Below are 27,689 nucleotides of genomic sequence, written 5' to 3'. Positions count from 1 at the left end.
TTAATATGAACGTATAGATCCGTACTGCACTCCTCTTGGTTCTCGTCAGAGTTATCCCCGCAGTCATCCTCTCCGTCGCACTTCCAGGCGAGAGGTTTACACAGCGTGTTGTTACACTGGAACTCATCAAGCCGGCAGGTTCGCACCACTGCAAAGGGAAAAGGAGAGAATGGTTAACAAGGGGACTGAAAACAGAGACAAGGACGTCTATTGCGACTGCTCGCTCTCCACACACTGTACATCTATCCATTGCTCGTGTATGTATGCATGCATACACATCTCTCTCGCTCTATTATATATATATATATATATTATATATATATATATATATATATATATATATATATATATATAGTTTCTCATCACATGATTTACAAACTCATATTGTAAACAGGCAAAAATGAGTAATGTAACAAAATTGCCAAGGCTGTTAAGCGGCTGGCATACAGATGGCAGACGCGCAGCGGTGAGGTTACCTCCAGTGCCACATTTCTCCTCGTCGCTCCCGTCCAAGCAGTCAGCATCCCCGTCGCAGAGCCAGCGGTGAGGGATGCAGTGCCCACTCTTGCACTGGAACTGGTCACTCTCACACCGCACTGTGCAGTCTTTCTGCAGAGACCACAAAACACAATAATCTGCATTTGGACCACCAAGTGTAATGAAGACACAAGAGCACAGCAAGAGTCCCCACTTTACCCCACATATGTCAAATAACTGCGTAAAACATTTTCCAGTGTAAAGCTTCACCCTCAAAGTGTGTTCCTCAGTGTATGTAAGCTATAGGACAGTGTCACCAAATGAAAGCTGTAGGTCATACTTACCTCATCAGAGCCGTCCGCACAGTCATGGTCCCCATCGCATCTCCATCTGCCCGCAATGCAGCGCCCATTGGCACAAGAGAACTCGCTTTCTGAACAGGGCCGGGGAGCTGCGGGGGCACAACAGACAGGCTGGTGAGTGAGCAGCCCAGGGGCAGGGCACGCACACACGAGAGGCACAGCACAGGGGGCAAAGGTACAGCACAACACGGAGCACAGGAAACTGCGTTAGGCTATATTACTGATGAATACGGGAAACGTTTCATGTACAGTAAAAGCCACATTTGGGCAGTTCCGTTTTACAGTAACCTTAAACACTTCCCTGGTTGGAACTGTGATAAGAAGCAATTACTGTATTCCTTACCAATTTTGCATTAGCGGTGAAACTTCATAGTAACATGCAGCACAAGTACTAAACTCTATATACCACGCGGTTTAAAACAGCGTTACTCTCATAAAAGATCGACAATTGAAATGTCATATTGTAATACTGATTCCATGTTATTTAATGAATAAAAAAGTAGAAGGCACGCAATGGAGTGCCTTCCAGTTAAATAAATACCACCATACTTCGACAGCTAAGTCTTTTTTTGCCTTTAATCTAGAACAACCACACAGAGAAGAAAATAAACCTGAAATAATGTAGAGGACCACATAAAATGTCCTGGACCTACACACTAAAAAAGAAGGGAGCGGGGGTCACATGTAATCTATTAAAAGACGTTTGAAACCTACCTCTGCATCACCCAATAGGTCAGTGTGAAATGAAGAAAAACAAACATAACATGAAGTGAAATGTGTCATGGTTAAAAAAGTCAAAAACACGTGAAACGCAGAAATTAAATTTATACCGTAGAACACATGTTCCACCCACACACACACACACACACACACACACAGCAAATGGACATCACATTAACCCCTTGTATCCACCAACGTAATTCTGGGATCCAGCCAGGAGTGCCCATTACTGAATCAGAGAACGAAAGGGTTTGATTCACAGTACTTAAACTCAGCTAATCAGGCTCGCTATATAGAATGGGCTCACCTTTGATTATTGCCATTGTGCACACACTGCTCAAAAATACAAGCTCTGTGCAGGCTGCAAGCAGTTTGCAGTGCAAAAGTAACTCATACAGCATATAGGGTTCTAGGTCTAGAAACACAAACTAAAATATAAGCAATGCTTTACCTTGATGGTAACTGGGTAATTCTCTTTTTCCATAAGTCCCTACAGCTGTAATACACCATTGCAAAATGTAAAGATAGGGTACGATAAATCATGCGCTCGCTCTAAATTGGTTCGGATAGTGACAGGCTCCGTGTAACAAATTAGCTAAGAAATCAACGTCCGAGTCTGTGGGGCTAATTATCTAAACCAGATAAATGACTTACAGAGACTAGGGTGTGTGAACTATGCATCAGCTGCAGAGTCACTTATAACTACGTCTCACCCGAAAGATGGAGCTCAAGGAGGTTAAGTGACTTGCTCAGGGTCACACAATGAGTCAGTGGCTGAGGTGGGATTTGAACCGGGGACCTCCTGGTTACAAGCCCTTTTCTTTAACCACTGGACCACACAGCCTCCTATAATGTAGTTTTCTACTGGTGCTTATTTTTAATTGTTATACTTTCTCAACACTGCATACAAGTCTTAGAAAGAGAACTCCACTCAAAACTGAAAACCACACTGGGTTTTTAATTTCTTATCTTTGGGTAGTGTTTCTGCAAAGGAACAACACTAAGAGATCATTTATAAGCAGTGTGAAAGGCGCGAATGAGATCAGCACTGTGTTCTTGATAGATGCACACAGATTACAACAGTCAAAACTAAACAAGTTTTTTTTTTTTTTTGCACAACAACATGCAGTTAATGGATACAAGAGGTTAGCAACTGTGCATGTGAGTTATGGGTATAAAAAAAACACAATAAAATAACCAGATGCTATGCAAGAGAAAAAACAAACATATTTCCAGTAAGTGGACATTCCTGTAAACTGAGGCATACTTGCAATCTCTCCCAGTATACTGAACCCGAACAGGTAAACTTTAAAGCTTAAATATCGCACTCACCTACCTTGATCACGCAGCATAATAATGTACTCTAGACAGACAGTTCATTAGTCAACAAAAGTGCTTTTTGAATATTGTACAGTGTGCTGTGTGTTACAGGAAGTGGCTTTTGTGTCCACTGTTGAGGGAAATTCTGCTTGTACCATATAGCTCACGATACTACATTCTTTTGCTCTTTAATTATTACATTATTTTCATCTGACACAAAGAGATGTCCCAGTCCAGAAGATGTTTTATATTTAGAGAAACCGTGAGATAAAGACTTTAAGCACAGCTCAACCTTCAGGTAAGCTTGCATGAGCGTCCTCGCTTCAGGACAGTAAATGTTGCTGTAGATATACGTACTGCATCCCTCCTCGTCAGAGTTGTCCCCACAGTCGTTGTCGTAGTCACACTGCCAGCGCCCCGGCACACAGCGGTTGTTTTTGCAGCGGAACTGGTAGGGTTCGCATGTCCGCTCGTCTGAAAGATGAACCCCTGGTTAAAGTGAGCCATTCCCAACATGCTGTCAGCTTCCTACAGCATAGCAGAATTGTGGGAAATGAATGCAATCGATGTGAAAAACAAACCCCTTGAGGAGTGCTATATTATTTAGCAGTGTGGTTCCAGTTTTGAAAATTAAACAGATATCTTAACTTTTTCAAAAAATTAATGACCTGAATAAACAGACTGAAATTACGGTCCTAAGTGAACTACTGAAGGCACTAGCTGAAAACCTTAGCACTTTGTTTTTTGTACCTTAGAATGGAGTGTTGTGAAGCTATGTGCGAGCGCTAATCGCATGCCTCTCCACTCACCGCACTCCTCTTTGGGCTCGTCCGACCCGTCTCCGCAGTCGTCTTCCCCGTCGCATTTCCAGCGTGCAGGAATGCAGCGACCCGAGTCTTTACAGCGGAACTCATCCACACCACATGTCATCTGAGCTGTGGATATCAAACGTGCTTTATTACCCCTCATGCAGGCAAGAACGGTATATAACATACATATATATACATACATACATATACACACGCATATACTTTCCATATTACAATCCCCAGACACTTAACACAGACGCTTTGCATAAAAATGACTTGAGGGATGTGAGGCAATATTTCAATTGAGGATTTAGTGGGTTTATAAGGCTTATTTTGATACGCTTATTAGTATCCCTTAATCCACTCAGTCACCCTCATACAGTTGAAAACAGTGGCTAAGAAGCTTACTGCAGTTGGCGGGCTCGTCCGAGCCGTCCACACAGTCATTGTCCCGGTCACAGACCCACACCCGGGGGATGCAGCGCTTGGTGATGGAGCACTGGAACTGATTGGGAGCACACGTGACCTCCGCTGCAGGGAAAGAGGAGATGAGGAGGTTGGGTTTAGTAGCAAGGACACCAGGGTTCATTTCTCCTGCTCTACTGCAAGAGAGTGCTGCAGGATCGCTAGGGTACGAGAGTCTACTCACGGCAGTCCTTCTCGTCCTCGCCCTCTCCGCAGTTGTCCTGCCCGTTGCAGCGGAATATTCCTGGGATACAGCGGCTGGGGTGGGTGCATTTAAACTGGCTGGGCAGGCACACGTGTATATCTGAAACCCCAAAACATACACATTGATCAGCATGCTGCAGGACACAGAATACACATAGAGGAATGGAAATAAGACTCATATTGCATAGCATAACCCCTTCCAGGTTTTAATACATGTTTGATCAGCCACAGTGTATATGTAGCAAGCTCAGGTGTGTCTTATTAAACGTATAGTAAAACAAGGAATGGATCAAAGTGTTATGCAGTGGGAGTCTTCTTTCCATCTCTGTACATACAACACAAGCACGCAGACTAGACAGCAGATCTGCTGTATTCGGTCTGCAAACCAGTTCCTATCCAAATTTGCTATAAAAACTTTATTCTGCAAATCTGTCAGGATATAGTGTTTGTGGAAAAACGCTACGTTTAATTTTACAACGTATAAATCAAATCACTACCGCAGTTGGCTTCGTCCGAGCTGTCCTGGCAATCATTGTCTCCATCGCAGATGTAGGCAGGGTTGGTACAGATCCCTGTTCCACATTGGAACTGTCCCGGTCGGCATTTGAATTCGGCTAAAGAAGAGAGCGAGAGAGAAGAAAAAAAAAACACTCAGGTCAAGGGAGCATTTTGGGGCAGCTATTTTAAATCACCCTAGTCTAAAAAGTCACGCCACATGTTAATGGATAACACTAAACAAACTGATTTTTACTGCTTCGGATAGCCGCTGTGTAGATCTAACTAATTGGGCACACAGTAAAACCTGGCTCTAAAGCTCCACCATCGCAGTGTAACATGCAGCAAGGATCTGTCGCCTCCCTTCCACTCAGATACTCACGGCATTCCTCGGGCTCGTCTGATCGGTCCCCACAATCGTCTTCTGTGTCGCACTTCCACCAGAACGGAATGCACTTGTCGTTCTTGCATACGAACTGCACGCGGAAAGGGCAACACAAGGTCATTGAGGGATAACGTTACCACAATGCAACGCTGGCTTTAACACATCTTTGGTAAATACGAAACAGGGCATCATTAGCAGAGATAAGAACTGCACAACATAAATGCTGGGCTAACAGAATACTGTAAACAAGGTTTTAAAAAAAGATTTCCGTGTTCGGTTCAGTGTTAAAGTATTCTAGGATGCAGGACAGAGAAATGCTCGCTCTGCCTAATGGAATACTGTGAAACCGCCTCAAGGGGGCAGCAGAGTAGCAGGAGAATGAGAAGGTGCCAGAAATGATGTCAGACTATAAAACAGCAGACAGGACTTTGTAAAGTAAATTAAAAGGTGTGAATATTCTTGCTGTGGAGTCCCATTACACAGTAAAGCAAATAATTTGGTTTTGCGTCACTTTGCATCAGAATGTTTTTTTTAAAAAACAAGGTTTATTCTTCCATCGTTCAGTTCTTGGGCTTCATGAATTCCAATTGTAATTTTAAATAGAAGATTGTATATTTATGCATATTTTATTAGCCAAGTATTAAAACAGAAGAGTCCAAAACCAATGCCTGGTTACACTGCTGGGATCACAGTGGGAGTGCCAGGAAATGTCATTAAAACAGATTCAAAGGTAAATAACAGCTCAATCTAAATCATCAATAAAGATAAGTGTCCCAGGGATAGCCTGCTCCTGAGGTCTGCTTTTATTGCGGTTTAATTTATGCCCTTGTAAAATACGTCAATGTAAAAAAAAAAGAAAACTTTCACTTCCTCCATAGCGTCTCTTTGATGAGAGACTACAGAAGTGCAGGGGTGGAATGATATAGGAAACCTGGAATATTTAGCATGTGGTTGCCCAAAATATGTTTTTCTTATTTATTTTCAGAAATACTAAAAGAAAGTCATTGAGTGCAATGACAAAGACTACAAGTCTTGATTAAAGAAACGTGTTGTCATTGAACTTAAGTCTCCTAGTATTTCTACATTTAACACTCTTGGGCGTTTAACAGCTACTGATGATATTTCTTAATAAGTACTGTAACGGGTTTAACAGATCTAATAAATGTGTGTGTGTCTGCTGATATCCAGGTTAAGCAAACGATCGCATTTCACTTAACATGTCTGTGGTCGATACACTCAGCCACTTTGTGGCTTGGGACTTGGTTTCAGGCCACTACACGGCACACCAGGGGAGACTTGGGGTTTGATACAGCAAAGTTGCCTCAAACTAGGTCTCCTGAAACCAGGTTTCAAGCCACTGTTCCTGAAAAGTGACGCTGTGTTCTCTCAGCTTCAGCCCTTGAGGTACCACATACTGCAGGTCCTTCAAGCATGTGAAGGTCAGTAATTATAATTACTTTCTAGATTCACACGGTCAGAAATGAAGAAAGCCTCTTTGGGCTTTACGATCACGTGACTGTATTTTTTTGTTTTTTAAAGCTCATTGATAAGAAGCGGATGCTTGTTGTTACCTGGCTGGCTGTGCAGTTGGACATGCAGGTCCTGCCATCGGCGGCCAGGTAGAAATTGGTGGGACAGGCGCACTTGAACCCCCCGCCGGGTGACAGGAGGCACAGGTTCGAGCAGCCACCATTGTCAGTCTGGCAGGGGTGGTGAGGCACTGCGAAACAAGAGCACAGCGAGAGGGTCACACAGAAATCTGTACCATGAACTTGAGATATTTCCTTTACTTTTTTTTTTTTTTTTTTAACAATACGATAACAGAATTCAGATTTCTACCCAATAGAAAATAAGCAGTCTCCTATGAGGTGATTATCACAACTAGACTATCATTAACATCAGAACACCACTGTGTCACATGTATTCTCACCCTGATCTGAAACTACAGCAAGTGACAATTACAATTTAGTTTTCTCTGGCTTGCTTGCTTCACAAGTTAGAAATGAGATTGTCAATGCAATTTGTATCTGGATGGTGTCGCGACACCCTGTCTCCAAAAATAACTACCCCTCCTACCACATCACTGGATCCTCAGCTAATCCTTGCACTATTATGTCGCCGTTGATATAATCCTACCTTTTCGCATCCTAGTTCATATTGTATTTTAATAGTATTATTTGCACTTACTGTAAACTACACTGTTTAAATATGACGCTTGCATTGTAACCCTGTTCTGCCCTGTAACACCTGCAAGTCTTGGATAAAGGCGTCTTTATCAACGCGTCTGCAGCCTGGTGTCCAGCACTCACCCCCTGGCTGTCGGGACGGGTGGAAGATGTGGATGTCCATGGGCCGGTGCAGCGTGCTTATCAGCATGCTCTTGTTCTTGCCCATGGTCTTGTGCGCTCGGTTGATAGACTTGGTCTCCCAGTCCGTCCAGTAGATGTATTCCTCAAACAGGGTCATAGCGAAGATGTGAGGGATGTCCTGACCCAGCACTGGAAAACAAACAAACCAAATTCTCATCCAGTCTCCCTTCGTCCTATCCATAGGGTTACACAGCACAGGACTGTTCCCCAAAGCACCATTGAAAAGTACGCTGAGATCTTTCTGTACTGAATATACAACGCAATAGAAATTGGAATATATACACAGCTCTGGCCAAAAGTTGTGCATCACCCAGAATTTTACAATTGAAACAAGATAACTGTTCTCTTAAACAGTTCTTCATTTAACTATGAAGACCATTTGGAAAAGGTTTGCATTGACCATCATTTTTGTAGTTTGTATGAATTCAGAATTCCTAGGATGTTTTAACTTGAGATCAAGCTCTGTGTGAGTAGGACCCACACCCTCATTTAATTGATATTGATCTAAAAACAAATAATAACTTCTAATTTATACAAAACAAACTTTGACCGCCTCATCTCTCTGCAAGCCTCCCCTTAAGTGAAGTTTAAGAGAGCTGTCCTGTCATCACAGACTGTTTAATGGACAATAAAAAGGTTCATAACACAAGCTCTGGCTCTCCTGAGCAGAATATGGGGAAGTTGGTAACTTTGAACCACAATGTCAGCAAAAGTCAGCTAAGAACTGCACTAAGTATTAATCTAGTTGGATGGATTATTTTGTTTTTCTTTCTTTTGTAAATAGCCCATAGCCTGGCTAGATGAAAATGCCTCAATAAAGTATGGTGTTTGCCCTATTCATTTATGAGCTGAAACTATTGCATTGGTTCAAACTGCAAATTCACAGATTTGATTTTCTTCCAGTGGTGCTAAAAGATATTGGCTAAATTCACTCATCCACATTAAGTCATGTTAGTCAAGCTCAGCTGTCTGTCTGGAATCAAGCAACTCCACGCAGTCTCCACCATCCACCTTCCACACCTTTGAACTGGGGCAAACAATGGGAGTCAAATTCAAGTCTACTGGAAAACGTTGTGCAAAATAATGACAGTATGCCTTAGTTAGAGCTTGTAAAGGGACCTGTGAAGTTCAATATCAGAAATCCTATTCCGCTACAGGAAGTATCGGTGGCAGACGACTAAATATGTAAAGGGTTTATAAACATCAAGGACCCTCAAGAATTATCACTGACACAGTGTGACTGACCTGTGTGCCGGTTCGTTCCATCCAGGCTTGCAAACTCAATGTAATCCTCCCGCGCGTCGGCCCAGTAGATCCTGTCATTGATGAAGTCCAGGGTGAGGCCGTTGGGCCAGGTGATCTTGCTCTCCACGATGTTGCTCCTGTTGGTGCCATCCATGCCAATCCTGCCAATGTGCGGCTGATCCCCCCAGTCCGACCAGTACAAATACCTACACAGAAAACACGCAATGATGTAAAATGTGGATAGATTCCTCCATACATTCCTATACTCTGATGCTCTCAGCAGCTTGCAAGGGGGTAAAAAAAAAATACCCAGACTACATCACAATACTGGATACAAGCAGCCTGAGTAGGTTTTACCACAATGATATTCTCCAGATCAGGGGTGACCACAATCACGGTCCTGGAGAGCTATTCCACTCCAGGTTTAACAGGCAAAATGATACTATAAACTACTTTGGGGATTAATTAAACAGTTTAGAACAGGGCTAGAACAAAGACCTGGAAGGGCAACCTCTGGTGAGCCCTGCTCTAGATACATGATAAAGTATGACAAACATACTTCCTCTTGCACCCCCAGTGGAAGAGGATTAAAAAAAAAAAAAGAGTAGGACAGGACTTACCCGTATCTCACATCGACGGCCACCGCCCTGGGCTCCCTCAGCCCTGTGTTTACCAGCACGGTCCGGTACGCCCCGTTCAGCTTCGACACCTCGATGGTGTCTCTGCCCTTGTCACACCAGTACAGGTTCCCAGCGACCCAGTCCACTGCCAGCCCGTCCGGGTTACTCAGACTGGTGCGGTGCAGAACCTGAAACACAGGCACGCCCAACCACGTCACTCATTACAACTGCAAACTCAAAATCAAAGCCATCCACATTCAAAGACACAGGCATAGCAATCTCATCACCAGGGCAAGCCCTGTGAAAGGGGGGAGACACTCGCCTGTACGTTGCTTCCATTGATGTGCATGCGTCTGATCATGCTGCCCTGAGTGGTGACGTCAGTCCAGTAGATCATCTGCTCCCGATAGTCAAAGTCGAGAGCTACTGCGTTGTTCAGGCCCTGAGGAACGGGGGCGACAAGGAAACGCTTAGCATTTAGGAAAAGGAATAGGCTTGGAAAATAGCAGTGTGTTGTGAAAGAAAGTGAACTGATACCATTCCCAAATCCTGTATTCAGGGGTTAATCTGCAAACTGATAATTCTTGCCTGTCAGACACAAAAAGGTACCAGATCTGGGATCCTGCGTGTCTGGCACAAATGAGCCCGTCTGTACAATACTCTTCTTGCAAAGTGGGCATGTGTCCCAATAGTTCATAAATCAATGCATTGTGTGATCACAACAGACACTAATACAGGCTTGGCATTGATTACATACACTGGAAATGGGTATCAATGAGAGTCTGTATACACACACTTAATATACACATCTCCGAACAGCCCCTTTGGAGGCATGCATATCCACGATGAGAGTCAGTGCAACTGTTTCAATGTACCTGTTTCAGCAGCGTGTAGTTTGAGCCGTCCAGGTTCAGTTTCCTCAGGTAGTAGCGATTGGCAAAGATCAGGAAAGGCTCCTCTTCTGTGGGGGTCAAACTTTGCATTAGAGTTTGAAACGTAGTATACTTTTGGAAAACATTCCTGGTTTAAAAGGAAACTGTTTCATTCAACCCGCAAAAAACTGCTTCATTCAACCTGCGAGAGCGAAGGATTCCCTTTGAAGTGCTGCAGAGATCAATCACAGGCTCTGTGAAAATACTCTAAAACTGCCTCCCAGGACCACATTCCTCAAAGCGCCCCCTGCTTCAAACGCGGCAGCGAGAGCTAGATCTTATTTTTTTCACATAATCTGACCTAATTCGAATTTCAAACCAGGCTACACTAACACAGCAGTGGCACTGAAGTAATTCTAGCAGTCGATAAGGACAAATGGAATTTGGTCTGCCCTCACCCGCGGTGGACTTGCAGATGGTGGGGTCGCTTGCTTTGAGCTCAAAGCCCTCCACACATAGACATTTGAAGCTGCCGTAGGTGTTGACGCAGCGCTGGGTGCAGGGGTAGGTGGTGGTGCACTCATCAACATCCACGCACGTCTTCCCATCGTCCTTCAGACGGAAGCCGTCATTACACCTACACTGCAAGGGTCAACACAGGGGCGCGTTAGAGACAACCCACAACAGAGGTAGTCAATTCAAGACGGCAGCAGACATCACACAGAATCACAGAGCAAAACATATCGAACACAGGGGTTGAAAGCTCCCATTATAAACACAACCCTACACGGTAACTTATATTTGACCTACATTAAATGCCAATTGTCGGAGACGTTCACAGTATTTTTATATCATTCCTTTTTTTGTTTTTCAGAACCGGATGGGGTTAAACTGAAGTGAACTAGAAGAGTTTGGCCAACATGACAAATCAAGTCAACGTGTGGCCTCATTGCACAATTGTGTGTGTGTTTCATTCCCTCACCACTATATACCATTTTTCAAATCAATCTAACACGCGTTCGTAGAAACCCATCCATACAGGAACACACATCTGCAGCAGTGAGCCCTTCAAGCTCACACAGACAGTGAATGCAGGCGTGGAAGTTCCAAACCTTGTAGCCGATCTTGAGATCGAGGCACTGCTGGGTGCAGCCGCTCAGCTTCTTGCTCAGGCACTCGTCAATGAAGCAGTTGAGCTCGTCCGAGCCGTCCTCGCAGTCATTGTTGTTGTCACACAGCAGGGTCTCGTTGATGCAATTGCCGTTCTTGCAAAGGAAGAAGGAATCGTTGCATTTCTTTTCTGAAACAAGACAGACATGGGTTGTAAACAGATTACAAAGGAAAAAGGGGAAAATACTTGGTTTGAGTCCTTCTTCCCTAGCTAATGAACTAGGAGGACCTGGCTGGAAAGTGCTTACCTGACCCAGTGCAATGGGAGTTTTTGGGCGCCTCATCTGATTGGTCGTGACAGTCAAACTCTCCATCGCACTCCCATTGGCTTTGGATCAGGCAGCGCCCATTGGCGCAACGGAACTCATTAGGCCCACATGTTGGATAATCTGAAAATAACAAAAACACAATGATCAGAGTCAACTATTAATTCAGAGAATGTTCCAAACATGTTTCAATGCATAAAACCAAATTGTACAGCAGTGACTGGATATATCGCATCAGCTTGAATGTTCCTATAATTGTTTCATTTAAACAAATGGAACACATATTTAAAAATCTCCTAAACCTGATTTGATACTTACTATGCTACATTTAGTTCTCTGGCACCGATTTTGATATGATAGAACTACACACCTTTCCCAGTTTAATGCCATTTTTTAAAATCAAGCGCAACTGAATTTAGGCAGAGGTCAATTCTTACTATTAACTCAACTGTAAGAGTTAAACGAAGTTCAAACTTGTTGAGAATGGCTGTAGGTTTTTGCAATATTCATAGCCAGCTGATTGCCAATACAGATCTTGTAGAGAAAGACGTACCACATTCTTTGGACTCATCAGAGCCATCCCCGCAGTCGTTGTCATGGTCACAGACAAAGTGCTTGGGAATGCACTGCCTATTCTGGCACATGAACTCCCCTTCTCCACATGTGTTGTTGTAAACTGGAGAAATGAGGGCAAACCAGTCTGTATTAATACATACGCACACCTTTGCAAAAGTACTGTAATGTTTTATGGGTCATTTCAGGATCATTTTACCATTCTGGACACAGTAAACAATACCCTACATAATCAAGACAGGCAATATGCTTTGATTATCTTCACATCTCCTCCTGAGAAACTGCAATCTCTGTATGCATCATTCACACCATCTCATCTTACATGCCTACAGGATGGTTTCTTCAATGTGCAATCTTCATTAAGCATCTATTTCCTTCCTCCCCTCCTCTTCTTGGTGTTATTGATCAATAGCAAGGGGACGTTCATAAATCAATTTGTCAAGGCAAGCAAACAATGCACCCACAGATAGCATGCACTGAGAACAATGGTGCCATCTCAGTGTGGTTCAATGCATTCTTTAAAAACCTGCTCTTGCTGTTGCAGTTTTCTTTCTCTTTCTTAGTTCACCCCTCCCTCCAGATACTGCTATCTTTTTAAAAATGCAGTTTCTCCATAAATAATTGCATTGATCCATGACCAAACAGATTGCTTTCTAACCCCCCACACGTGAGGCATTAAAAAGAGGGTTTTCACTCACCGCAACCAGCCTTGACACTCTCGTCTGACCCATCAGGACAGTCGCGGTCCCCATCGCACTTCCAGCGCTGGGGGACACACATGTGGGAGTCCGGGCACTGGAACGAATCAGGGCTGCAAGTCTTCGTCTCTGCAAAGAAAAAGAAATCGCAGGTTACACTGCATACGCTGTAGGCAAGTACAGGGACATCTACACTTCTTAACGGCCATTTATATTTACAGGGTATAAAATCAGACACAGGGTGCAATTTTGGTTTTGAGCTACAACGAATCAACTGCAAAATCTGCTCCGAATACGGTTTGCAAGCGCGCGACTGTATCAAGAAAATCTGAAACAAAGACTCACTGCATCTGCTGTCTTCATCAGAGCCGTCTCCGCAGTCGTCAGCCCCGTCGCACACCCAGCGGTTGGAGATGCAGCGGTGGTTACTGCACTCGAACTGGACCGAACTGCAGAATTTGTCTGGGGGGGTGAGCGGAGAGCAAATAATTGCATTCAAAACGCAACAGACAAAACGCTACAGACAACCTTTATAGCCACTCAATGCAATCTTCACTGTTGCCATTCCTGCAGAAGCACCAAACATGAAAGCACCAAAAAAAATATTCAATGCTCACCACAATGGCTTTCATCAGCACCATTCTCACAGTCATTCTCCTTGTCACACGTCCAGCTCATCGGGATACACCGTCCGCTGGGGCAGGCAAAGAAATTCACTGGGCACTTCAGCTTCTTTTTGTCTAAGATAACTAGAGGCACCAAACGGGGGAAAAAAAGGAGAAGAGTCAATACCAGACTGATGGCAACAAGTCTCTGTGCACAAGGCAATTACAAAGTCAGCTGGCTGCTTTGCAGTACTGTAGTGTGGGGAAAAAAAAACCATTTACAGCTGGGTAATGACAACTTGACAGATGGAAGTAACAAAATGTGTGCCAGAAAGATGAAAGGACAGCACCAAGGAACACTGATAAAGCTAATTTCACAAAGTGCCTAACACAGACAGCGCTTGTCTAAATAAAGACAAACATGAACATCAAACACAGCACAGTGCGGCTGTCACACAGGGACACACAGCACTTCTTGACAGATGGGGGCCTTTCATAATTAGGAAACGTTTCCCACAGCAGCACTGCATCTGACTTTATAAAATCACACCCTACTATACGGTAGCTCATTGAGGACGCTGGAAAATAAATCAATAGAAACGTGTTATGGTCGAGATCACGAGATGAATTCTCAGGATATTATCTCAGGATGTTTATCTCCCCATGTCCTTAAAGAGGCACTGTACTAATATATTCAATGTTAATATATGACCCCCCTTAGACACTTTTGAACTGTCCCCTCTGTGATCGTGCTGTGTTTCTGTTTGATATCCAGCACTAGAACACTGTGTTCCGCAGGCAGGCCGGTGTGAACGAGCGCTACCTGGACAGTTCCTCTCATCAGAGTTGTCCCCACAGTCGTTGGACCCGTCACACACCCAGCTGGACGCGTAGCACAGCGTGGTCAGCTCACACCGCTGAAACGTGACCCCTTTCACACCCAGACGGAAGTAGTTGCTACAGTCAGTCGCAGCTTTGAAAGAAACAAAAAACAAAATTGCACGAATGGTTCAGTAATTGAAATACAACAGAAAGGCAAAAAAAAACAACTTCTGCATTTATAAAATGTAGCCGTCAGATGATCCTTTAAAAGAAACTGCATAACATGTATTAGCCATCATATTTAGATTTATTTTTTTTCCTTCTAAATATGAATACAATAAGCTGAAAGTGAAATGATGGTCTACAGGTTTAATGCTAGCACCCCCTACAGGCCCCCCACCCTTACTGCAGTTCATCTCGTCGCTGGCGTCCTCACAGTCGATGGCCTGGTTACATCGGCTCGAGTTGGTGATGCAGCTGCCATCGCGGCATTGGAACTCCTCCGCGGCGCACAATGTCTCTGAAACCAAGCAACAAAAAAAACACCTTAGTTTTTTGTGGCTGTAAAAGGGCAGCAGGTATTTATTTATTTTTTTATTCACAGTGGTCTACGTACTGTTGCAGGGCAGCTCATCCGAGTTATCTCCACAGTTGTCCACGCCGTTGCACCAGTTGTTGTAGGTGACACAGCGGCCGTTGATGCATCGTCTGAAACCTTTCTTGCACTTGCGGTTTGCTGGAGGGGAGATGCATTCTGTATTACAAACCTGGCAACAACGAACATGCCAAATCCACAGAGCAAAACACAAGCTCCCATAGTTAGGAAAGTCCCCAAAATGACAACTTGCACTCAATGAACAGGGTTTAAAATCCCAATGTATCTTATTTTGCCCACCGCTACAAATGTGACATCCTTTAAAAAGTTACCTATACAGGCTGTCGGCTAAGCCTATGTATAATAAAAAAAAAATACAGAGGGCTGGAGAACGATTACTCACAGCAGTATGACTGCTTCTCGTCAGACTTGTCTTTGCAGTGCGCCACACCGTCACAAGTCTGGTTGTAGAGGATGCAGTCGCCATTCCCACACTCAAACTCATCTGCGCTGCTGCAGGTGGAGTTCAGAGCTGCACCCAAAAGACACAAACATTAGTTAAATGGCTTAAAGCCTATTTCCTTTGCCAGACTTTCAGAACGGAACACCAAATCCCCTGCCCCTCCTTGCTTTGAGGTTACAGTCCCATACTCACCGCTGCAGGTGGTGTCATCCATCAGCACGCGTTCTCCGCGGCAGGTGCAGTTAACCCGACCGTCCGCACTCAGCAAGCACAGGTCCTGACAGCCACCGTTATTAACTCTGCATGGGGAGAAGTCGCCTACACAGGAGCACAGCAGGGAATATGTATCAATGGAAAATCACAAACACACACTAATCAGTCTTTATTCACTATACTGGTGGGTGAGTGATTAACCATGACCTCTACAACATACTGCACACATGTAAGTGAGATATACTTGTATACGTAAGAGATGTTCTGATAGATTCTGAGACTCCCATTGCATAGCAATTTGATCCATTCCTGGTTTTTACTATAAGATGCACCTGAGCTCGTTACATATGCGCTACAGCTAAGAAAGCGCATAGTAAAAGCTGGAATGGGTGAAACTGCTATGCAATAGGAGACTTATTTCCATCTTTGCTTTTGCTAAAGAACGTCCCAAGTTTCATCACATTTGGATAGATGTAAAGCTTGACAGAGTCCACTAGAACTGCGATTAGTTTCTGAAACTAGGCAGTGAACAACATAATAAAAATGCAAATCACGAGACAAATAAACAACCACCACAGCTTACAAGAGAACGCAGATTTAAATAAGACTGTCACTTGAACTCTGAAAATTGTCCCTAAAGCGCAGTGACACACTGGCACAAACACAAGTCCTTTAAGCAGCGTAATGGAATGTGATTGATCTAAATGGGATTCGCCTCAGGTGTTAACATTTTTATGTAGAAGTCGCCTGACGCTGCCATCGCAGCAGGGGGAGACTAAAATAGAAATTCACTTTAACAAATTTAGTTATGGCCCGAAGTGTCGAGACGCATTTATTCCTTTAAAACAGAAAGATTGCTTCTGTCATCTAATTACATTTGCAGCTGGAGACTGGCGTGCGCTCTAACTACTGATGGCAAACCGAAAAAAAAAGCAATCTTATTTCACCTGGCCGCTGATGCTGCCATCAGCCCCCGATTCGAGAATCAAACCTACTCTGAATACATTGTAGGAGCTCTAACACAAGCCCCACTAGCGAGAGTTTCGGACAGCGGTTTGTACACATTGATGCCCAGCCTCGAGTTCAACCCCTTTTACAATCGGCAGCCTTTCTGTTTTGTGATTTTTCAAGAAATATTTGATTTATAATGGACAGGGAAACTGTTGTACTGCACAATAATACTTCTAAATTAGCACTTCAAAATGGACAGCTAAAAATCAACCGCCAATTTAGCACAACTGAAATGCAATCAAGTTCACTTGTGGGTCCCCTAGCCATTTTTCTTTCACAGTTAAAATATGATCTTGAACACCCGGTGCTAATATGCTGTGACTCACAGCTATTGGTGTCGTTTGCCACAGCGATGATTCCCATTGGCTGCTGGGGGATGTCCGCCCGCAGGACCTTCATGTCTCCGCCCACATACTTGTCCGCGCGCAACACTGCCCGGCGCACCCAGTCCGTCCAGAAGATACAGTCCCCGTAGACTGCCAGGCCGAAGGGGTGCACAGGCTCGTTCTTCAAGATCACCTGGGAACAAACACACAAGTCTTGTAGTCTTGTAGGCACGGGTTTGCATACATATACAGCTATGGCTAAAAGTTTAGCATCACCCTGTAGAATTCATTTAGCTTCATAAAGCCGAATGAAACCTGCTGAATAATGTTAAGTCAACATACTGAATTACATTACGCTTTGTCGGTTTTCCATATACTTAACGGACCAATTGAAATTGAATTACACGATGTTAAATAAAATATCTAAATTATGTTTAGAGTTTATTTATGGTCTCAAGCCTGGAAATTCTAGGTTTATGCTAAACTTTTGGCCACAGCTGTACGTACAGTAATGTTCACGCTAAAAGCAGATGGTAAATGATCTAGGAAAGCGTGAAGAGACAACTAGAAATGGTTTTGTAGCCTAGATTTCCATTGGGCTCCAGCGACTCACGTATCTGTTGGAGCCATCATACTCGCAGCGCTCTATCTTGTCCAGGGTGGCGTCGGAGAAGTAGAGTTTCTCTGCGCGGTGGTCGATGGCGAGCCCGTTCGGGGTGCGGATGTCATTGCCGATGATCACCACCACGTTGCCGCCTGACAGCGTGGCACGCATGATACTGGGACTCTGCTCGTTCCAGTTCGTCCAGAACATCAGACTGGAGAGAGGAGAAAGAAAGGAAGCAGTCACCACACTGCCAGGAAAACGACAGCTCAAGGCTCATCTCACGTATTTCACATGTATAGCACACATAGTGCTTTTTAGGTCCTAACATTGAACCACTTTAATGATTTGTATAACGTAAAAGGCATTCCAAATTGATCACGTTGTTCTTTCAAAAACTGCTGCAAACTTTTGTCCATAGCTATATTTTTTTTCTACACACTGGTGTAAAACTGCAAGGCACATTGAACAGCTGGGTCCTGTTTAAACGGTTGCTTTTCATGGGATGACATTTTCTAATAATTTTGACCTTGCTCTGAGGCTTCCAACATTTCAGCTCGTGCCTTTTTCAATGTATTAACTCGGGTCTACTTGACCTTTTTTCTAGTTGTATCCTAGAACTCTGATTGAGCGTTTTAAAGTTATGGATGATTTACCCTAGGAACATGTACAGTGTAATTACGTTTCCTTTTCCTATTCAAATGCAAAAGCGCCTCTCGGATGAATGTGTTTGTATTCACAGTGCTGTGTGTCAGTATCCCCGTGGCTCTTACTTCTGGCACTCGTCCAGGACGAAGGCTCGGGGGTGGTCATCTCCGGACATGGTCACCACCGTGTCCCTCTGGAAGGCTCCGGTTCGCGTCTGGTCCACGGTGTGTCTGGTGATGGTGGAGGTGGTGTAGCTGGTCCAGTACAGAGTGTCCCAGGCCCGGTGGTACGCCAGGCCTTCCACTGACCCCACATCTGGGGGAACAGCACACGAAAAATAGTGAAATTAATACCAGCAGGGAAGAATTCAGCAGGGAGTTTTAGTGAGCGTGGGGAGACAGATAAAAACTTGCAATTGATATACCGTACCTACAAACTCGTGACCTACAATAATGTACATATAGTGTCTGAAATAGCAAATACAGATCCCCATTTGGTCACTTTATTATGCCATGTTAAGTTTCCTATCTATACTATACTTTTTAATATATATGTTTTTTTTCCCCCCCAAAGTCTTGGCAGGACAAATTCTCGTATTACATGGAGTTCCCATAAACAGTTAAGTAAAAATGTGACCGACAGGAATATTAAAAATCAATACAAATAAAAAAAGACAAGCTGTTGAAAACATAATTAAGCAATCACCACTATCAGCCTCTGTTATTTACATATCTACCGTACAGTAATGTGTATAGCAATACTGATGCTGTGTATGAAATGTGCATTTTTTTATTGCAAAATGTATCATTAAAGTGAAGGTTGAGGGTTAAAACTGTCATTCTGTTGATGGAGCCATGAACTGAAACCTCTTTAGTAAAACAACTGTTGCATTAGCGTGTCCGACAACCAACTGAGCCGTAATGCAGTGCAGTTCTTGAGGCTTCACATCACTTGTTATGTGCCTGGTTTAACGTTCTGCCAGGTGAAAAGGGAAGCAGCCTGTTTGCAGAGGGAATTCAGGGTTATTAGACAGGCACAGATAACGATGGCCAATCTGCTAGGGAGCTTTCCTAAGTGTGACCCGTTTTTAACCACACTGAAAAGAGCAGGGCTGGGTTAGAGTGGACAGAATCACCCCCCCGACCATTGTAGACAATTGGATGGTCTGCTTGAAACTATTTGGCTTCTGCAAGGACAAAGTGAGGTCAGATTGATGAAATTGAGTGAACAGAAGGCTGAATTATGCAGCATGCACACTGTAGCATCCTCTGTGTACTGTAGAGTAGCAGGAGGGGAACCAATGTGAATTAAAACCTGAACACCCCCACAGTGATCTGAAATCAGAACATTCGATTTCAGATGATCCTGAAACACTGAATTCAGGTCCAATAAACAGTACCCACATACATGAGGATCGCATGGTGTCCTAGAAAATAAAACTCACAGAGCACAATGTATGTTTTTTCTATCATGTTGCAATGCACAAAGGTCATCTTTTATTTAAATGGCTGGACTTCGTCATATCTTTTCATCAGTCTATTTTTATGACTGCAATTCCTGGAATAGTAAAATGATAGACAAGTTGATCACTGTTTGCACAGAGTCAATATTTTTTTTCTCATTAAAGTAACCGCTCTGGGTTTGGCAGGGAGGACAGACAACAGGCAGGGTAATGGCCTTTTCTAACTAAACACAAATTCCTGCTGCTGGTTTATCAATAACGTCAAGGTGGTTTAACTACGCACAAGGTACCCTCCCTGCAGTCCAGATCGATTGAGGCTCAGCTATTACTGAATGACTGTATCCAACCTCACCAGGATGTCGTCTTGACTCACTCAAGATCCACCCACAGCAATAAGGAAGTTTTTCTTAAACAGCACGTTACTCTTTTTTTTCTGCATACAGAAGACACGATACCAGACGCGTGTACAGGAACGTATCACACAGTCTAGGAATACAGCTGCTGCCTTCTGGAATTCTCTTTCTTACTGAAGTTTAACTTGTGCAGACTTTTTTGTTGCAAACTATTTTTTTAATCCATGGACATCAACATCTGCTTGTTCTCAGTGTCTGTTGACTTTTGCAGGTTTGTAAATTCAGTCCGAAAAGGTCTGGGGACACAGATACAACAGATAAGATTTTTGAGACTTTTCATCCAATTATATTCAATCTTATAAAGCACCACAAAAACAACCTAGATCATTCACTGGGAAGATACACAGAACTTGCGGATAAATAACACTATAACCACTGTTATTTCAGGGCTGATTTATAAGTAGTGTACTTTGCTTAATGAAATGAAACAGAAGCTACTGAAAAAGCAGTCGTATACTGCATCTTAATACCGATATGTATAGTTTCTAGGCATGAAATCCCTCACATGAAAGGCACATTACATATATATATTTATATACACGATATATATGTATTTTTTTTTAATTATATTGCACTGTACTAGAACAGGTCTTCATGGATATGGAATTGGAAAACAACAGCTCTTGCCATGGTAACGGCACCAGCTGCCCAGGAGAATTTCAACACAGATCCATCCATCAGATAGTGGTTCCTCTACTGGACGCGGTGATCTTCATCATCGGGGTGGTGGGTCACACTTTGGTCAAAGTCATCCTGATCAGAAGAAAGCAGCAGCGGCGCAACGGCACCAACATCTTGCTGCTGAACCTGAGCGTGGCCGACCTGCTCCAGCTGGCCTGCATGCCCTTCAATGCCGCCTCCATCGCCCTGGCGCGCTGGGTCTTCGGGGACTTCCTCTGCAAAGCCGTGAGCTTCGTTGGCGTAGCATGCTCCTCCGCCAGCGTCTTCACCCTGGCCGCCCTGGCAGTCAACCGCTACATCACCATCGTTCACCCGGCCAAGGCGTACCGCTTCCAGCTCAACTGGTACTTCGGCATGGTCGTCTCCATCATCTGGCTGCCCTCCGTGGCGCTGGCGGCGCCGCAGTTCGTGTACCGGCGGACTTTAGTGTCCGATTCCGATCCTGTCTACTGCTTCGCGTTCCTGACCGACATCAGCCAGCTGGTATACTGCGTGGCGCTCCTCCTCTTCAGTTTCGCCATCCCTTTGATCATCATCATCATCATGTACTCCAAAATCTACTGCTTCCTGCGGGCCAAGAAGAACAGCCTGCAAGCCCCGTACCTGGACAGGTACCACAGGAAGGTCACGCTGGTCTCAGTTTTACTGGTGTTGGCCTTCACCCTCTGCTGGCTCCCTTCCTACGTGCTCTTGTTTACGCTCATCAGCAGCACGGTATCCTTCAGGGGTGCGTTCTCTATATTCGCCCAACTCCTGGCTTCCTCCTCCACTGTTGCCAACCCCATTCTCTACGCCTTCACCTCCAAGAAGTTCCGCAAGGAACTGAGGGCGCTGGCCTCTCCGTGCTGCTGCTGCTGTGGAGAGCAGGACACAGTGAAGCCGTTCCACTTGGAGCTACAGCCACATGTAGACAGAAAGGCACACGGCTTCGATACAGGCAGACAGAAATAAGGGCACACTGGAGAAGAAAAAAAACGCTGCCCATTATCTGCTATAGCATTCCTACCAGATTGTGATATGAATACAGAGGTGGTTTACTGGGCTGAATCACTCAGACACTGAGAACCAACATCTCTTTGGATACATTTTCATCCAAATCCTGGGACATTTTGTGGTATATTTATGATAAAACAATCATTGTGAATTGATTTTCATTCTACTAAGGACATAAATGTAGATATTTATATAATTATTAATGCCATGTATTTGAAATCTATAATTAAATTATACTGGATTTGGAAAAATCCACATTGTTCTTCCGTTGGTTTTGCACAAAATTCAAACCAACATTAAATGTATTACTTATCTTTAAAGTATATGAGTACAGTACAGTTTGTGCAGACTCTTATTTATGAAATACTGTTTGCATAAATACTGGTATTTCCTTTTCATAAAGGCAGCCTTTATGTCTGTATACTTGTATTTAGCAATTCCTTATGCTTAACGGGATGTTAGCATTATTTCAAACATTCCATCAATGTGCAAACTGGCAGGCTACATTGAATCCGTTTCTGCAACACACTAAACATACAACAATCGGCTGCATTCATACGGAACAAACTGAAGAATGATTCTCAGTGTTAATAAAGAGTGTTTATGACTGCTGTAAAAAGAAGCTGGCAGTATATGATCTCAGAGAGATGTTCCTTGCAAGCAGGATTGTTAAAAGCAATGGGATGGCATTTGTTTGTCTGATGGGAGACACGAAACGAACTGTAATCACAAGCTAGCATACAGGAAATTGCGCAGTTTAATGGGGACTCCAACAGTACATTGATAAAATGATTAGCCAGGAGTTGAGTAGACTGACTGTACAGTATAGCCTTAAAATACACGTGTTTCTAGGCAGAGATGAAAGGCAGCATAAAAATGTATTTAGTAGATTCCTACTAAGAGACACACAGATCTTTCAAGCAGCGTTGAATCTTTATAACCCCGTCCTAACCTGCTTCATCACAGATCTCTTTTCATTGAATTTTTATTGTGTTTACTGTTGTTAAAAAAGGGTCAAGGAAATCACTCCAGCCATTATCTGCAGTTTCGATCGCTAACTTCGACCTCCTAGTGCGAGGCAAGTTCAAAGTGGATGAAAGGAGAAGTTAAACTGAGTGGATGCACAAAAATAAATGCCATTAAGCTATTTTCAAAGTGCCGGCGGTGCTTGTGAATTTAGTGCAAAGACGAAGCATAAAGAACACCTTTCCATTTCCAAGCATGATAGTGCACCCCACTCCTGACACGAACACCCCCTGTCTGTAATTCAGTTCTGATCCCCTCTCAAGCAGACCAACTGCACCATAATTGCAAGTGTTGGGCACTGATGTACTAATCCGAGTCGGACACATTCATTTCACTTGTGACCCCTAGACCTCCTCTCCGCACTCGGGCGACGGTAACAAAGAAACCACAGCACTCACTCTCCACGACCGTCCGGCGGTCCGTGCCATCATCGTTGATCTGCTGGATGTTACCGAAGTGGATGTCGCTGAAGAAGATGCGGTTGGCACCCTTGCCACCGCCCCCCCGGTAGTCGAAGGCCAGCGCGATGACGTTCTTCATGTGCTTGGGGTCCTCGAAGGGCTTGACGGGCGCGTTCAGGTTGCTCTCGTCCGACAGGTGGATGCTCTTGAGGATAGTCCGCTCAGAGTACAGCAGGTAGCCGTCGTAGTCCCGGCAGCTCACGCCATCCTCGGCCAGCATGCCGTGGGCACAGGCGCAGGTCCGCTCTCCGTTCCCCCGGTACAGACACAGCTGCTCGCAGTCTCCGTTGTTCTTCATGCAGACGTTGGTACCTGGGACGGGGGGAACAAACACATGAATCTCAGCGGTGCAGAGCACACTATGTATATACAACATCACCGTTTCACTGTTGCTTTTGTTATTGGCACAATTTTGTTTTAAATGTGAGCAAGATTCTTTCTGACAGCGTTATTAACATGTCATGAGTTAACTGGGACGCTGAACTCTTCTGATTTAACAGCTCAATTGCAGAGCTGCAGCAGTGGCCAATGCTTCACAGATACAGACACAGACACAGGCCGCTGTGAAACGCCTACCCTTCTGTCTGGCTCTGTTGAACACTTTGATGTCCTTGAGCTGCACACCAATGCCGGTCCTCAGAGACACGGAGTCTGTGGCGTTGTCCTTGTTGCCACGCTTAATGGAGCCGTTTGCGTGGGTCCTGTGTTAAAAGAAAGACACGTGTGTTAGTATAATCCACAACTATTAAACACTCAATAGTGCTACATTTAGAAATGCTAAAGGAAATGTAATAAATTCAGCTGATAAATGACTAGTCTTTCTCAGCGCCTTCTGTAAGAAACGTATCTCAAGTCGAGGACGTGGTACGTTATTATTAGAACTGGCAATATTATCACTGGTCTCCCCCGTTAAAGATTGTGGTTCTTTCCTTGTATTTTCGGCAAGGAGAGAGTCAGATTTGGAATATGCAGATATGTCAAAAACACTATAGATGAAGAGTAGCTACTGCTTCTTTGCTTCATGTTTTGTAGTTCAGTTTCACTCCAATGGTCAAGCTGCAATCCAGCCATGTGACTAACAAAGGTACCAGGATGTAACAGTTTATCTATAGTGTTGTACAGCTATGGCCAAAAGTTTTAGGATTGAGACAATTTAAAAAAAAAAAAAAAAAACTATATGAACATAATTTAGATATTTTATTTAACATCCTGTAATCAAAGAAACTACCAAATAATATTGCAAAAGCCTACCAGAAGCCATAATAGTACAACAGTATTTCACTTTTCACTTTTTTTTTTGTCAGTTTTTCGTTAAGTATATGGAAAACTACAAAGCGGTTTGTAATTCAAAGTGCTAACGTAACATTCAGCAGATTTCATTTGACTGTATGAAGCAAAAATAGTTAATTCTATATGGTGATGCAAAACTTTTGGCCATAGTTGTAGATTAACATAAAAAAATGAACACCATAACAAATAAAAGTGGTAGGCAGTAACAAGGTTAACAAAGCTAATAACAGGTAAGACACGGCCTGGTTTCCTCGCTGTTACCTGTCGCTCCAGTAGATGTAGCCCTCGAAGACGGACACCGAGAACATGTCCATGTTGTTGCTTTGCAGGACCGTCTCTCTGTCCTCTCCGGTCTCCAGGTTAATCCTCTCGATCTTGTCAGTCCTGGCGTCGCACCAGTACAGCATACCGTCCTGAAACCAGGAGGGAGGATTATTAACAATCTGAATCATTTTAAAATGTGTATATTATTATTTGGCATTATCTAAAAGAACATTTCTGGTGGATCTTCTGTAGAGTTATGAAAGTTAAATCAGATAATAAATAATACATGTATCTCTTTAAAACCATGGAAAAAATCTACACATACGAGTGTAGTCTTGTTTGCACAAAAGCTCATGGCAGACCCATGTCACCAAAGGGGGTCCCAGATAAAGTCTCCACTGGGCTCAGGCAATAAAGGGACCATGAGGTGTATGCTGTATGAGGTAATATTCTCTGTAGAGCTTATAAGTAGGGTTAAAATCACGTCCTCATTGGGAATTATTAGCTGCGACTACACTTGCTGAAAGGTAGATCTCACACTCAATGTCAAAAAACACTAAATATTTAAACCACAACAGGCTCTAACAGATTAAGTTTGTTCGTATCAGGTTTTTAATTTAGATTCAATTACTTATAACATGTTTATAAGTGTATGATGGCTACCTCTTATCAAGTTTAGAGTGTACTTTCTCTTACACTCTTTGTATGACAGACCCGAGCAAAGAGTGTGAGAGAAATACACCCCAAACTTCATCAGAAGTAGCCATCAAACACATAAACATACAGTACTAGCAATAGCACTACTGAACTCAACAGCGCACAACCCTACACTTTTAAGGATGGTATACAGTATGTCATTGAAATCAAAGTGACTGTGTGTATCGCATATGAACAACAGACCTCGTAATCGATGGATATCCCATTGGGCCAGCTGATGCTGACGTTAACAAGCACAGCCCTCTGGGAGCCGTCGAGTCGAGCCCTCTCAATGCGCGGGTACTGGCCCCACTCTGTCCAGAACAGGTACCTGAACAGGCAGGGGGAGAGAGCACAGGTTATTTTTTTTTTTTTAAACCACAGCAAGGTTGCTGCCACCACTGACAGGAGTACAAAATGCACTTTTGTGTAAAAGGCATTTCCTCAGATCTCCCAACTTCTGGAATTAGTGGCGGTAATCCCTGATCCCACCAGATGAGTTTAAAACTTGCAGACTCTGTCACCAGGAACGGATACAAGATTTCCGTTGGCTAGCAGTTTGATCCTTTCTTGATTTTAATACGAGTTTAACTCACCAGAATTTGTTATCTAAACACAGTGGTTAATGAAACTCATAGTAAAACCTGGAGTCTTAATTCCATCCCTGGCTGCCCACGGCAGCCCTACACACTGAAGACAGAGTCACAGCATGCGTGTTTAATTTATTCCTGTTCTGTCCAGTCAGCCCCGATGTGGTGCAGGGGTCACTCTTACCCTTTCTCGGGGTGCACAGTGATGGCTCGAGGTTTGTCGAGACCCTGGGAGACCACCACATAACGGAAGGACCCATTGAGCCTGGCCACCTCGATCACGTCGAACCCCTGGTCTGTCCAGTAGATGTTTCCTGAAAAGAAATGACAAAGACTTCATATCCACATCAGATATGGGCTATTGGGTTCTTTGCATCAGATATTCTAGTTCTAAATGTTCTAAATCCCTTTAGAAAGGCTTGGTGGTCAGGGGGTTCTCTTGTTGCATTGCAGTTTAACACACAGGAATGAATGTGTCACCTCCTCAAAGGGTATTGATTGTTACTTAAATGTTCAACAACAAACCACATTGGAAATTATGTGCACGAGTGTAATTAATTAGAATTAATAACTGTCAGCAAATAAGAATAATGGTGCAAACTTAGTATTGAAGCAAATCATTCCCCTTAATGGCTCAAATCCATTAACATGCCATTATTAATTCTGGAGCTCTGCGGTGACTGCTTAGCCACTACAGAAAGCTCTGTGTTTGTCCACACAAGGCATGCTTATTAGTTGTCTGGCAGTAGATTGTACCATTAGTTATTAATGAGTTTTAAATGCAAGGGTAACAAACGCACCCCAAATACCCATCACTGTCACTCTCAGCTTCCATGTAACCAACACACAAGTACAGAAGTAAAAAGAAACTTGGGCTGTTATCTAATTTGCAAAAGCTTTAAGCTTCAGGGTGAAGCAAGTTTACATTTTTAACATATTGGGAATGTTTGTAACCAATCAGAAAAGTCATATTAAGAAGCCTTTATCACTTTGTATAAATTACTGCAATGTGTATCTGTGTATAAGACTGTGTGTGCGTACAGCATTTAAATGCATATGCTAAAGACACACATGTATAACACTGAGCTAATGTTTTTACTCTAAACTATTACAGGGAATGAAAATAATACTCCTGTTGCATTTTCACCCATTAGAGCTTGATCAGCCACGTGTGGGGTGTCTTATTAAACTCATAGTAAAACCAGGCACGAATCAAACTGCTATGCAATGGGAGTCTTATTTCATCCCATTTAACACCCATTAAAGAAACTCAGTGGCTATAATGTTTTGGTCCCTTCTCACCTGCAATCCAGTCCACAGCGATGCCCTCCACTCTCCCAATGCCGTTGGTCACCACATCCTCTCTCCAGGTCTGGTCCCTCTTGGCTCTGCTGATGGTGCTCAGGCCCATGTCCACCCAGTAGATGGTATCATTGTCTGTCGACAAGCCAAGAGTTAAACCCAGGAAAGCCCGCC

General features: G+C 43.6%; 1 protein-coding gene across 2 annotated transcripts in view; it reads right to left on the bottom strand.

Moving 5' to 3' along the window:
- Positions 1-27,689, bottom strand: part of LOC117966955 (low-density lipoprotein receptor-related protein 1) — a 137,050-nt gene that overhangs the window by 9,130 nt on the left and 100,231 nt on the right. For both annotated transcript variants that reach the window (XM_059013235.1, XM_059013236.1), the window contains exons 36-71: positions 27,516-27,650; positions 26,398-26,527; positions 25,828-25,954; positions 24,925-25,076; positions 23,950-24,074; positions 23,311-23,685; positions 18,463-18,652; positions 17,699-17,903; positions 17,086-17,278; positions 15,728-15,853; positions 15,476-15,604; positions 15,094-15,213; positions 14,884-14,997; positions 14,479-14,628; positions 13,668-13,799; positions 13,396-13,512; positions 13,051-13,179; positions 12,333-12,455; positions 11,762-11,902; positions 11,456-11,643; positions 10,802-10,985; positions 10,347-10,432; positions 9,794-9,913; positions 9,472-9,659; positions 8,852-9,057; positions 7,547-7,735; positions 6,809-6,957; positions 5,235-5,328; positions 4,855-4,971; positions 4,338-4,457; positions 4,097-4,219; positions 3,689-3,814; positions 3,237-3,353; positions 822-928; positions 477-609; positions 26-148 (exon numbers count right to left, since the gene is read on the bottom strand). In XM_059013235.1, coding sequence (XP_058869218.1) covers positions 26-148; positions 477-609; positions 822-928; positions 3,237-3,353; positions 3,689-3,814; positions 4,097-4,219; positions 4,338-4,457; positions 4,855-4,971; positions 5,235-5,328; positions 6,809-6,957; positions 7,547-7,735; positions 8,852-9,057; positions 9,472-9,659; positions 9,794-9,913; positions 10,347-10,432; positions 10,802-10,985; positions 11,456-11,643; positions 11,762-11,902; positions 12,333-12,455; positions 13,051-13,179; positions 13,396-13,512; positions 13,668-13,799; positions 14,479-14,628; positions 14,884-14,997; positions 15,094-15,213; positions 15,476-15,604; positions 15,728-15,853; positions 17,086-17,278; positions 17,699-17,903; positions 18,463-18,652; positions 23,311-23,685; positions 23,950-24,074; positions 24,925-25,076; positions 25,828-25,954; positions 26,398-26,527; positions 27,516-27,650 — 5,283 coding nt within the window. The remainder of the gene's footprint in view (positions 1-25; positions 149-476; positions 610-821; positions 929-3,236; positions 3,354-3,688; positions 3,815-4,096; positions 4,220-4,337; positions 4,458-4,854; positions 4,972-5,234; positions 5,329-6,808; positions 6,958-7,546; positions 7,736-8,851; positions 9,058-9,471; positions 9,660-9,793; positions 9,914-10,346; positions 10,433-10,801; positions 10,986-11,455; positions 11,644-11,761; positions 11,903-12,332; positions 12,456-13,050; positions 13,180-13,395; positions 13,513-13,667; positions 13,800-14,478; positions 14,629-14,883; positions 14,998-15,093; positions 15,214-15,475; positions 15,605-15,727; positions 15,854-17,085; positions 17,279-17,698; positions 17,904-18,462; positions 18,653-23,310; positions 23,686-23,949; positions 24,075-24,924; positions 25,077-25,827; positions 25,955-26,397; positions 26,528-27,515; positions 27,651-27,689) is intronic.

The sequence above is a fragment of the Acipenser ruthenus genome, chromosome 45, assembly GCF_902713425.1.
Source record: "Acipenser ruthenus chromosome 45, fAciRut3.2 maternal haplotype, whole genome shotgun sequence".
Classification (NCBI taxonomy): Eukaryota; Metazoa; Chordata; class Actinopteri; order Acipenseriformes; family Acipenseridae; genus Acipenser; species Acipenser ruthenus.
Note: the sequence above shows the minus strand (reverse complement) of the source record. Positions and strands in the feature narration are given on the sequence as shown.